At 43.3% G+C, this 13,278-nt stretch overlaps 1 protein-coding gene and 1 pseudogene across 1 annotated transcript; both read right to left on the bottom strand.

Moving 5' to 3' along the window:
• Window positions 1–741: 741 nt before the first annotated feature.
• On the bottom strand, window positions 742–4,019 carry LOC117311625 (protocadherin beta-3-like; annotated as a pseudogene).
• Window positions 4,020–5,472: 1,453 nt separating this feature from the next.
• LOC117311624 (protocadherin beta-2-like) lies at window positions 5,473–11,916 on the bottom strand. Its single transcript, XM_033853280.2, has one exon. The coding sequence runs from the start codon at window positions 9,599–9,601 to the stop codon at window positions 7,208–7,210; it is 2,394 nt and encodes a 797-aa protein (XP_033709171.1). The 5' UTR covers window positions 9,602–11,916; the 3' UTR covers window positions 5,473–7,207.
• Window positions 11,917–13,278: the final 1,362 nt, after the last annotated feature.

The following is a 13,278-nucleotide window of genomic DNA, read 5'->3' as shown; positions in this document are numbered from 1 at the left end:
GACGGGGGCACGAACCTGCGTCCCCTGCATCGGCAGGCGGGCCCCCAACCACTGCGCCACCAGGGAAGCCCACTAATCAGATTTTTAAATTGGGGACTAAATATTTTGTACTTTAAAATAAGGTTTTTTTTTTTCTATTTCATTCAAAATAGACATAAAAATTGATGTTTGGTTGCTTCAAGAGTTTATTCTTAGTTGTAGTTAATTTAGACTTTCACAGTGATATCGCTCTCTCCCCTTTAGAACTTCCCATTCTTCTAATCTTCTTTTAATTACTCTATAGGAGGTAGAATGCTGATGTGGTTGGGCAGTGTTTATCCCAGAAGGACCATACATAATCCTAAGTCATGTCAGGTTGAAATCTGAAGGAGGGAACTAAGAGAGGAAACAAAGAAAATATTTCCTTCATATATCACCATATAAATGCCAAGTAGATATTAATTTTTTTAAAGTAGGATTGGATGGGACACCACTTTTGCTATAAAGCATTTAGAGAACATATATACATGTACTTTCTTGAAATTTTTTAAAAATGGCCCTCATGTTGATAATACTTACATCTCAGAAATTAAAAAACAAATTGTCATTCCACCAGATGCTTATTAAGTAATCTTTTCATGCCAAACGAAAAAGCACGATCAGTTGTTCAAAATGCCTATGTTTAATTTTTTTTCTCAGTCATCCATCATAAATACACTTTAGGCAAATCTAAGAGTAATCTGACCTACATATTTTGTCCATTTTTAGCCAATATAAGCATATACAGTGTTGAAATATTAATTGCAAATGTCAAAACAGAAAATGAATTATATGTGTAAGTTTTATTTGAGTACTAAGCCCCTACAGGATGATACACCTTAAAATGGTACATATTAAAACATTTTTAGTTATCCACTTCATTAACCACAGACAAAGCTGCTTTAGGAGTAGTATAAAGAATATTACCTGACTATATTCAATAGGGTAAATTATAATATTGGTGGTTCAGAACTCTCTCTACATTGCTTTGGATAGAGAATTTGAAATGACTACCTTAAATAAACCTATTTGAAATCATCATTAAAAGATAATGCATTTATTTTTATTCAGCTATTAGAAAAAGAAAGAGGCATTAATACTGGATTGAAAAGGTAGGAAGCAGATGAAAAAAGAACATGCAGGGTTAACTAGACAGAAAGTAAAATCAAGATATAAACAAAATACTATATCAACTCAAGAGCCTTGACTTAAAAGAAAGCATTTGTAGCCAGACAACTTTCTGATTCTTCTGTTAATGAAACCTACGCTATTCTTGCAATTGCCTTTTTGCACTAGTCCTGCCCAGTGTCTTGAACCAGACCACTAGGGAGAATCGGCTTCAAGAAGTTAAACTCATTTAACCCGGAGCCTCCCGTCAGACACACCTCGTACTGGTAACTCTGGGACAGGGTCCCCGTGCCGCTGACGTCCACCAGGTGGCCCGGAAAGTGGCCCTCGGGCACCGAGCAGCGACTCACCGAGGCCGCCCCGCCCCTCCTGCACAGCCGCACGGCGACGAACACCAGCACCAAGAAGAGGAAGAGCCAGGACACCGACGCCAAAGCACCCACCAGGTAGGCGATGAGCCGGGCGGCCGGAACCGCGTCCGCCGCTTCCGCTTCCGGGGCCGGCAGGTAGGGCCGCGAGAAGCCGTCCACCAGCAGCACGTGCAGCGTGACGCTGGCCGAGAGCGGCGGCTCGCCGTTGTCCTTGACCAGCGCCACCAGCCTGTGCTTGGCCGCGTCGCGCTCGCTCAGCAGCCGGGCCGTGCGCACCTCGCCGTTGTGCGCCCACACGCCGAACAGCCCGGGCTCCGTGGCCTTGAGCAGCTGGTACGACAGCCAGGCGTTCTGGCCCGAGTCGCCGTCCACCGCCACCACCTTGGTCACCAGGTAACCCGCCTCGGCCGCCCTGGGCACCAGCTCGGTGCAGGGCGCCGAGGCGTTCTGCAGCGGGTACAGCACGAAGGGCGCGTTGTCCTTGTCGTCCGCCACGAGCACGCGCACCAGCGCCTGGCTGCTGAGCGCGGGCGAGCCGCGGTCGGCGGCGCCCACGCGGAACTCGAACGCCCGCAGGGCCTCGTAGTCCAGGGACCTCAGGGCGAACAGGTGGCCCTTGTCCGGATTGATGGACACCAGGGAGGCCAGGGGCACGTGCGCGTCGAGGGGCGGCAGCAGCGAGTAGGTGACCTGGGCGTTGGCGCCCGCCTCTCTGTCTGTGGCGCGGACGCTGCCGAAGTGCAGGGCGGGGCTGTTGTTCTCGCGGACGGACAGGGTGTAGGAGGTCTGGGTGAAGGCGGGGGCGTTGTCGTTGACGTCGGACACCAGCACAGTTATGTTGTGCTCGGTTTTCAGCCTGGGGATTCCCATATCTGTGACTGTGATGGTGATGTTGTACTCAGCTCTGATCTCTCTGTCCAGCTCTCCTTCTGACAATAGGGTATAAAAATTCTCTACAGATGGTTTCAAGATGAAGGGGAGATCGTTCTCGATGGAACACACCATTTTCCCATTGTCTCCAGAGTCTAGGTCGGAAACACTGAAAACAGCCACCACAGTCTCTGGCGAGTTCTCTGGGATAGGGCTGGTAATTGAGGACAAGATCAGTTCTGGTGGGTTGTCGTTCACATCAACCACCTGAACTATATCACTGTTGATTTTCCTGAAAGGCCTCCACCATCCTTGGCTTCTATATCCACTTCATAAGTATGGATCGCCTCAAAATTCAAATATTTGATTAGTCGGATATCACCAGTAATTGGATTTAGTTGAAAAGTTTTTCTAATTTCTTCAGAAACATGAAAAACTGCATATGATATTGTCCCCAAATTTCCTGTATCTAAATCAGAAGCTGAAACAGTGACAATAAGAGAGTTAACGGGGCTGTTCTCTAGAACTTGAACCTCATAGAGGGACTGTGTAAATTCTGGGGTGTTGTCGTTTAAGACCAGGATGTGAACCTGGACGGTCCCAGACCTCCGTGGGGTCCCGCCATCCAGCGCAGTGAGCATTAACCTAAGCTCTGGCTGCTCCTCACGATCCAGTGCTTTGTCTAGTACTAGTTCTGGGTACTTCCTTCCATCCCTACGACTGCGTGTGAGAACGTGGAAATGGGAATTAGGAGTGATCGTGTAGTTTTGGAGACTGTTTCTTCCCACATCCAAGTCTTCAGCATTTCCCAAAGGAATTATTGTTCCTGGGGGAGTGTTTTCTAGGATTTTCAGCTGCATTTCATTTTCAGAGAATGCCGGAGAATGGTCATTTACGTCTATCACCTGGAGCTCATTTGTAATAAACTGCAAGAGGTTTTGCAGTAATATCTGAAACTGCAGTATGCATGGTTCTGCGGAGCCGCATAGCTCCTCCCGGTCCAATTTCTCATGCAGGAGCAAATCACCGGTCTGATGGTTGAGCTGAAAATACTGTCTGTTCCCTTTAGACACAACTTGGGCCCCTCTCGCGGCCAGTTTCCCTACACTCAGCCCCAGATCCTTTGCTAGATTGGAGATGAAAAACCCCCTCTCTTTTTCCTCAGCCACAGAGTAGCGTCTCGACTGGGACCCAGCCTGAGACCCACCGAGAAAAACATAGTGAAACAGGACTTGCCTTTGTCTAAGAAAGCGCTCCCCTCCGGCCTCCATTGCATTTTCTGCCATGTTCTTCCGAGAAATACTGTCAAGCTAGCCTCCAACAGCACTGGGAAACGCAGTCTTTTGCCTCCTAACCTTTGAAGAAAACCTAGCGAATAATCCTTACTAGAGTCTTAGATTTGCTTGCTTAAAAATCTGCCCCGACTCACAACCCCTAGTTTACTGCAGTGAATCGTTGTGTTACTGAGTATACACAGTGCCTGCGGTTTAATTCTCCTTCTTAGTCAACAGCGCCACCGTGCGTTCGCTCACAGTTTCAGAATCTTGGAGAAGGTGATGTTTGCTGGGCTTTTAGTTTTGATTTTTTTTAATCGCTTATTCCCTTTTATCAAACCGAGTTGATGCTACTGTAGGAATTCCTTCTGTTATATGGTTCAAATAAACACAATCTAGGGAGAAGAAATGCGCTCTTATCTAAAAGAAGTGACTGTCCCTGGTAGAGTCCCATTTCCATGATTTTGCGGAAGTGGGCACCTGCTAGAACTATTCACCCCACCTCCTGTAATTATTACAGAAAAAGTTTTACAAGATTTTGCTCTAAGTGATGAAGCTTCGCTTTCCTACTTGTGTTTTTCTTTATTTTCCAAATTTTGTAAAATGCACACGAGTTGCATTTATAGTCAGAAAAATGCTACGAAAAGACAACCTCAAGCAAGGTGATAAAAAATTATAATAGATCATGTCAGGGGATATATCCAGAGACCACAAATGCCTAATTCCTTCCACATTTTCGCACTCACTCAAGGAACACAGAGCTTTCTCCTCTTCCTATTTCACAGTAATTCTATGATTACTGGTTTCATCTGTATTAACTCTTTAATCTGCATAACTGTATTTCACCTGTGGAAACCGATATTTATTGCGTTTGTAGAAGTTAGATGTATTGTGGTAATAAGACACACTATGTCTATATATCTTATAGAGTTTCCCATCTAATGGGGTGAACAGAATTTAAACAGATGTTTAAACAGTACTATACAGGAAATGTATAATGAGTGCATTATACATATTGGAAGTATACAATATGGAGACCTAACTTAATGGGGGGGATTCAGAAAGTTTCCCAAAGATGTCCCATTTAATCTGGAATATGAAGGATGAGAAGAAGTTTGCCAGGCTAAAACTAAGATGGGAGTATTGCATATATAAGGAATGCAAAGGCCCGGGGACAGTAAAGCATAGCTATTCTAGATAATGAAGGTAGGATAGTGTACCCAAAGTTTAGTGTCTCAAGAGTAAGTGGGGGGCTTCCCTGGTGGCGCAGTGGTTAAGAATCCACCTACCAATGCAGGAGACACGGGTTCGAGCCCTGGTCCAGAAGATCCTACATGGCGAGGACTAAATTAGCCCGCACGCCCTGGAGCCCGTGCTCTGCAACAAGAGAAGCCACCACAATGAGAAGCCCGTGCACCACAACGAAGAGCAGCCCCAGCTCATGGCAACTAGAGAAAGCTGGTGCGCAGCAACGAAGACTCAACCCAGCCAAAAATAAATAAATAGACATTAAAAAAAAAAGAAACATAAATATCAGCTATTAAAAAATAAAGAGTAAGTGGGAAGACAAGGCTGGACAGGGAGGCAGGGGCCAAATAATAGGTGGCTGGATTTTATTCTAAGAGTGAAACGAAGCTATTGCAAGGTTTTGGGCAGAGCAACGAAACAGCACAAATATTATGTGTTCAATATAGCTTCTTCACAATTATAAGTAATGTTATATGAAGGACCATTTATTAAATTTACTCTTAATATTAGTGATACTAAAAATAACAAAATTACACTTCTTATCCTTATGTTATCTTATTTGGACATAACTGCAAGCTATTTAAATAGCTGTTATCATTTCTGGGGGTACAGAAATTATATGACTTATCCAAGATCCAACAGGTAATAATTTGATACCAAGATACTTCTCTATATGAATGCTAAACTCAAAATGAGACCTTTAAATTTTATATTATAATTTTAATAGTATGTTCAAATAAACATGAAATAATATAAAAATTTAAAGATAGTCTGAAGAACATTAAAAATTAAAATTCCATTTTAATGTGTGGATCAGAAATTGAACTGCAAAAAATAAATAAGAATAAAGAAAGTTAAATGAATCACTTAAGGAATTATGGAAGGAAAATATACATCATAAAATTGTAAACACAATTTCCCCATGTGGATTCCTTAAGCTAGTGGGCAGGAGAGGAGATTAAAATTAAGCAGAAAAAGAAAAAGGAAAACTATCTTGAAGGAAAGAGACACCAAGTACTAATAACTGCATAATGTTTGAATAGCAGTGAAGTTCTGTTAATAACCAAAAATTAAATCAGAGAGCATTTAATTCCAGCAAAATTTGTCCTATGAGTATTTTAATGTATTTGAGTGTCAGTGTATCAAAGATGAAATAAAGACATTTCTTTCCTTCAATCAGTCATTTAAAATTTTTATGAAGAACCTAGTCTTGCAGTCATTGTGCTAATCATGCAATAAATGGAGAGCTACTGAGAAACATAACTGAAGCACTAAAAAGGAAACAAAAAAGCACTGAAAAGTCTAGGAAACTGAAAGGGGGAAAATGGAAGTATTCAGTGAAAAAAAAAATAGAATGAGCAAACCAAGATAAATTTTTTTTTCCATGGGCTTATTTCCAATTGAATCATAAATGCTCCAGATATTTTTTTTAAATGCAATGCCAAATTACATATGAAGTTTCTAAAATTTGGTCATAGACAAAAACATGTACTCTCTCAGATCTTTTGGATTTTAATGAAGTACTCAAAGAATAGATGGTTTTAAATAATTAAAACAGATTTTTAAATGGAGGGATTGAAACAATCAGAGGTTTTAAAATTTTTAATAAAAAGCATGAATAATTAGCATGTCTGAAAATGACTGGACATTGCTATTTATTTAACTACATTTTAGAATATTGGTAGTTGATTTATTGAAGACTTTTAATGTGGATGATTTGTAGAATCCAACAGTCAAGGTTTTCACAATCTCTAAAGAATCATACTTAACAGGTATGAACATTTTAAGGAAGTATATATTTAGAAAAGTGTGAGAGGGTGCTTTGTGATTCATGAATGTACCTATGTTAATGGTTTTAGCCAATGTGAGTTCACAGGAAGAAAGTTTAAACTAGCCTAAGAGAATACTCTATACAAACACAAATATTCTGGGTAGGAAAAAAGAGTAACCCTATGTACTTATTGCAAACTTTCAAAAATGTAGGAATGCAAAAATTACCTAGGGACTGTGGAAGGTGAATTTTGAAAAAAAGTGCTCTAAAAATTAAAGACTTCAGAAAATACAAAATATACTTTCACACATTAAATCGAATTAAGTTACAGTGATATTAACAGTAAGAAAGAAAATTTGCATTCATTATACCACAGAGCAGCACATCTAGAAACACCAGTAACATGCGCTGAATTGGAATAAGATGGTTACATTTCAAATACAAAGAAAACAACTCCAATGGGCAAGGCAGTAAAAAAGGACTCTGCACAATTGGACTGAGACGGCATCATAGACCCTTATTAAAATTTAACTGAATTCAAAACTATTCCTGAAACTGGGGTTTGCCTCACTAACCCTCTCCTCATCTTGAGTAAGGAAGTTTGGGATAACCGGCTTGAGGAACTTGAAAGTCCCAGAGCCTCCCGTCAGACACACCTCGTACTGGTAGCTCTGGGACAGGGTCCCCGTGCCGCTGACGTCCACCAGGTGGCCCGGAAAGGGGCCCTCGGGCACCGAGCAGCGACCCACCGAGGTCGCCCCGCCCCTCCTGCACAGCCGCACCACGACGAACACCAGCACCGAGAAGACGAAGAGCGACGACACCGACGCCAAGGCGACCACCAGATAGACGGTGAGCGGGGCGATCGGGGCCGCGTCCGCCGCTTCCGCTTCACGGGCCGGCAGGTAGGGCTGCGAGAAGCCGTCCACCAGCAGCACGTGCAGCGTGACGCTGGCCGAGAGCGGAGGCTCGCCGTTGTCCTTGACCAGCACCACCAGCCTGTGCTTGGCCGCGTCGCGCTCGCTCAGCAGCCGGGCCGTGCGCACCTCGCCGTTGTGCGCCCACACGCCGAACAGCCCGGGCTCCGTGGCCTTGAGCAGCTGGTACGACAGCCAGGCGTTCTGGCCCGAGTCGCCGTCCACCGCCACCACCTTGGTCACCAGGTAACCCGCCTCGGCCGCCCTGGGCACCAGCTCGGTGCAGGGCGCCGAGGCGTTCTGCAGCGGGTACAGCACGAAGGGCGCGTTGTCCTTGTCGTCCGCCACGAGCACGCGCACCAGCGCCTGGCTGCTGAGCGCGGGCGAGCTGCGGTCGGCGGCGCCCACGCGGAACTGGAACGCCCGCAGGGCCTCGTAGTCCAGGGACCTCAGGGCGAACAGGTGGCCGTTGTCCGGGTTGATGGACACCAGGGAGGCCAGGGGCACGTGCGCGTCGAGGGGCGGCAGCAGCGAGTAGGTGACCTGGGCGTTGGCGCCCGCGTCTCTGTCTGTAGCGCGGACGCTGCCGAAGTGCAGGGCGGGGCTGTTGTTCTCGAGGACGGACAGGGTGTAGGAGGTCTGGGTGAAGGCGGGGGCGTTGTCGTTGACGTCGGACACCAGCACGGTTATGTTGTGCTCGGTTTTCAGCCTGGGGGTTCCCATATCTGTGACGGTGATGGTGATGTTATATTCGGATCTTGTTTCTCGGTCCAGGGCTGTGTTTGTGACTAAACTGTAAAAATTCTCAACAGAGGGTTTAAGAATGAAGGGAAGATCATCTTGGACGGAGCAAACCATCCTTCCATTGTCTCCAGAGTCAGGATCTGAAACGCTGAATACAGCAATTACAGTCTCCTGCAAGCTTTCTGGGATCTCAGTGATAAGCGTTGACATGGTCAGTTCTGGCGGGTTGTCATTCAAATCCATCACTTGGACAAACACCACACAACTGCCAGAAATGCCCCCACCATCTGTCGCCTGAATATTTAATGTATAAGTCTGAATAGATTCAAAATCCAGTTCCTGTGTTAAAAGGAGTTCTCCCGATTTTGCATTTATTCCAAATGTTTTCCGAATATCCTCAGATGCTTGGGAAAGTACATAAGATATTTCTCCATAGGTTCCAATATCTAAATCTCTGGCAGAGACAATGGCAACCTGGGATCCAATGGGGCTGTTTTCTAGGACATGCGCCTCATAGTGCAGCTTTACAAACTCAGGGGCATTATCATTGATGTCTAAGACTTCAATGCGGATTAGGGCGGTCCCAGACCTGGGTGGAATTCCGCCATCCAGCGCTGTGACGGTTAATCTGATCTCAGGCTGTTCCTCTCTATCCAGTGCTTTGTCCAGCACCAGCTGTGGTAATATTGTGCCGTCGGCACTGTCTTGTAATTTAAGATGGAAGTGGGAATTGGGGCTGACTGTGTAACTTTGGAGACTGTTGCTTCCTACATCTAAGTCCTGGGCACGCTCTATCAGGAAAGTAGTTCCAAGAGTGATACTTTCTGAAATTTTCAATATTATTTCTTTGTCTAGGAAAACTGGAGAATGATCATTTATGTCCCTAATCCGTAGCTCAGCCTGGAAAAACTTCAAGGGATTTTCCAGTAACATCTGGAAAGGTAGTACACAGGGCTCGGTAGGGCCACATAGCTCCTCCCGGTCCAGTTTCTCATTTAACAACAAATCCCCGGTCTGCCTATCAAAATGCAAACGCATTTTTTTCCCTTTGGAAACGACCCGGGGGGCCCGAGCAGCTAGATCATCTACCTCCAACCCCAAGTCTTTCAAGAGATTGGCCACAAAGGAGCCACTGTCCATTTCCTCGGCCACTGAATAACGCCTAGGCTCAGAGCCAGCCTGAGCTATGCCCAGCCAAACAAAGAATATCAAGACTTGCCTTTGTTTCAGAAAGCATTTCTTCCTCTCTCCTGCCTCCATCGCACTCTCGTCTCCCAGCAAACTTGACCCAGCTCGGATTCACGTTGTCGCTGATCTATCTCCCAGTATCACTCAGACACTGGGATAAGTGGAGATGCCTATGGCCCTGATTTCCCGGAGCAACTGCCTTAGAAAGCCTCCCTTTCCTGCTTGCTTCTTTAGCAGAGCATCTGGCTAGAGGAGCGCAGACTGGTAGCTTTCTTCCTTCTACTTCTAATGCGGCGCCACCCTGCGTCCTTTCCGAGTGTTTATTTTTACCAAAACATTAAGGAAATCCCAATCCTTTCTTTCAGACTGATGGCAATCTAAATGGAATATTTTCAAGTAGTGTCTCTCAATGTACCGAAGTAACAATAATTCCATATTAACTAAAATCCAGTCCCTAATAACTTTTTAAAATTATCCTTCCATTATCCTCCCCCAGTTTTCTTCAACTTAAATAAGAATTCTATTCACTCTTGAATTCCTTTTACAAATGCACTTATTTTCTTAACCACTTGACATAAGGAATGTCTTAGAAAATTTGTTTTTAAACCAAGTTTCATGATTGTATTGGTGTTACATCTGTTTATTCTAGAACAGTCCCCTGTATTTTATTGATATTGAATTTTTTGAAGTGTCCAGATCAGTTGTCTTACAGGTAAACAAAAGTTAAATATAGCTAAGGCATTGGTACTTGTGACTATAAATTAACAATTAGCTATGCTTCAGAAGAAAAGAAAACACTACTGAAGATAGAGCAATAAAACAACAACTATAGCATTATTCAGAAAGGGAGTGTTTCCTTTACTTTCTACCTAGAGCCCAGAAAGCAAGAATGCCAAGGGTGATAGCTGTCTCCACATACTATCTTGTTTTTAGCTTCAAGTAACCTAATTTAATTGGAGATAAGGTGATGTTAAAGAGATGTATCTCCCGTCTCTCTGTCTTGCATTAGGTTGGCAGAATATGGGGATTTTTTTTTTTTTTTACATGCAATGGAAGGAAAATTGTGGAAGGAAGGACCAAGGCATTTTCTTTTTATTCCAGAGTTCTGAGATAATCCTTAAAGAGGTGAAGTCTTCTTCTGGAAGTACTTGTAGGATGAGCAGGTAAGTGTCAACATCACCAATTTTATGGAATTGTCATCCAACATCTTTTACATGAAGAAAGGTATTTCTGAAACTATTTCCTATGTAAATTTCCTGAATGTTTGCCATGTAGCCATGAAGTTGCCTGGTAATTTTCTTGCAGTGAATGTTTATAATGCACAGATATGAGTGGTATTTAAAATGTGTGGTGAGTACGCACCAGAGATTGGAGAATTCAGTGAGACTGGAAAATTCAGTGAGTCTGGAGAATTCTGTGAACAGCTCCTTAATATACTGAGATTAAATCTTGAGCAGGCTTTGACAACCACGTTGCTGAGGAGCATGCATCTCAAAGGTTGTCACTGATTGTCATGATCTGGACCTTAGGAGGTCTGAGAGTAGTGTTGATACCTACCATTTTCTTCTGTGAGAGTTAAACTTACCATAGGTTGTTCTTCATCCAGTGATTTTCCCCCAAGAATGGGCAAATTACTCACCCCACTATTGCATCGCATATTATTGTGAAATTAAACTCCCTGTGTGGTTTCCAATGGTGGAAAATTCGACCAAATCTCATGCACATCCCCATGCACATTCTGAAACATTCACAAGAATTTTTCAAAGGGGCAACATCTCAGATTCATAGATTTTTCTCAGAAAACAAAAAAGTTTACAGGTAATACTTGGAAATGTATAGTTTCTATAGGTCTGGCTTCCTATTCGGGAGGAAAGGCTCTTCTGTGGGTGTATCTAAAATATTCTTTGATCTCTTAATAGTTTAGATCCACCCACAGAAGAGCCTTTACTCACGAATCTTTGGTCAGTTTGGAAACCACCTTGCTCAGGTCTGTCTGCCCGCCGCTACGCAGACACTCCCCTTTCCGCTGCGAGGCCAAATCTCCAGGAACCGGCTATAAAAAGCAGCCTTCCTTTTCCTGGACTGCTTACGCTACGCCCAGGAAGAAAAGGAAAACTCACCACTTGCCTTTTTCTGCTGGATTTTCTCTCAGTTTCCAGCATAGCCTCTTGGACTGCGTTGTCTTTAATGAAAGAAGCCTTCGGAAGTCTTCCAGTAGGGATAACATCAACATATATCTAGTTCCCATTTGTTTGAAGAAAGGTCTAAAATCTCAGCTTGCTGCCGACGTTTTCCAAGGCGCGTCAACCCCCAGCCCCTCTCAGTTTTGTCTTTTGTAAAATGGAGTCTGTGGCAAGCGCCTGGCTCCACCTCCATTTTTAGCCTGCAGCGCCGCCAGGCGTCTGAACTGCAAACCTGGTTTGTACAGCGCTTTCCCTCAGAAACTGTCAAAAAACAACAACAAGAAAAACAAAAGAGTGTTCGTGTCACGTGGTCTAGTGGCACAATTCTTACCTCCTGATAGTTTAAATTACTTCTCCGACTTTTGGTTTAGCTAATTACAATTTTTAATTAGTATACGGCTTTATTATCATCCAGCTGTACAATTTCTTTTGAGAGTAATTTGAATTTGATTTCTTCCATTTTAGACAGGCCAGTCGTTTGGCTGTACATTCACTGAGTTTTTAAATTCATCGGCAGGTGTTTATTACACACAGATTAATTTCAGGCACTGTGAAAGGCATTAGGGATATAAAATGGAATAAAGCCTGGTACTTACACCCCAAGAGGTTACAGCCTAGAAGTAAAGTAAAGCGATAATTACTGTAGTGAGTCATACGTGCTAAGACACTGATTTGCACAGGCACTCTGAAGTACTCAAAAGGAATATTTAAGCAAGAACAGAAATGGAGTATCAGGAAAGATTCTCAGAGGAGGTGAGGTTCGAGGTACGTTGAATTTTATGGTACCAACTTAAAAAGAAACCCATTGAAATAGTTTTCGACTGCAGATAATGTAGATAAAGTATTTCTGATTTTACAGGAAAGAAGATTTACTCAAATGATGGGAACATCATGGCTTATTTGGGATACAGTCTTTTACTCAGTCAACATCACAGAGTTCTGTATGACGTGTTGTGGGGTGACAACTAACTAAAAGACTAGGGCTGGGCCCTTGTTTCCTATTTCAATTTGCTCATCTACCTAATACTCAACTTAAAGGAGAGTCCTAAGCATGAGTATGTGCGTGTGTGAGTGGCTTCTTCTGTTAACAATATCTTTAGGAGATATTTTTGAGTGGTGATTAAGAGCACAGACTTTTATGTCAGGAAATATTCAAGTACTGGCTCTGCTACATCGTATATGTTAAGTTAGGAAAATTCTTTACTCTCTCCAGACTTCAGTTTCCTCATCTGAAAAAAAAAAAAAAAAAAAACAACTGATGAAAGGATGGTATCTACTTCATGAATTCGTAAGAACTAAGTGAAACAATGCTTATGAAATAGTCAGCCTAGTTCTTGGAACATCATAGTGTTTCATAAGTGCTAGCTATTTTAAGTGGTGATACAGTGAAAACAGGGAACTTACCTACATAGTTCGGTTTACTCCTACCAACAAATGTAAGTCTAAATGACCCTCTTGTGTATGTTGGTGGGAATGTAAATTGGTGCAGCCACTATGGAAAAGAGTATGGAGGTTCCTCAAAAAAAGAACTATCATATGATCCAGCAATTCCACTTATGGGTATAT

Source organism: Tursiops truncatus, chromosome 3, assembly GCF_011762595.2.
Source record: "Tursiops truncatus isolate mTurTru1 chromosome 3, mTurTru1.mat.Y, whole genome shotgun sequence".
Lineage (NCBI taxonomy): Eukaryota > Metazoa > Chordata > Mammalia > Artiodactyla > Delphinidae > Tursiops > Tursiops truncatus.
This window is presented reverse-complemented; position numbering and strand designations above follow the sequence as displayed.

Coding starts and splice junctions, on each gene's coding strand:
- LOC117311624 (XM_033853280.2), bottom strand. CDS start 9,601: ATGGAGGCAGGAGAGAGGAAGAAATGCTTTCTGAAACAAAGGCAAGTC.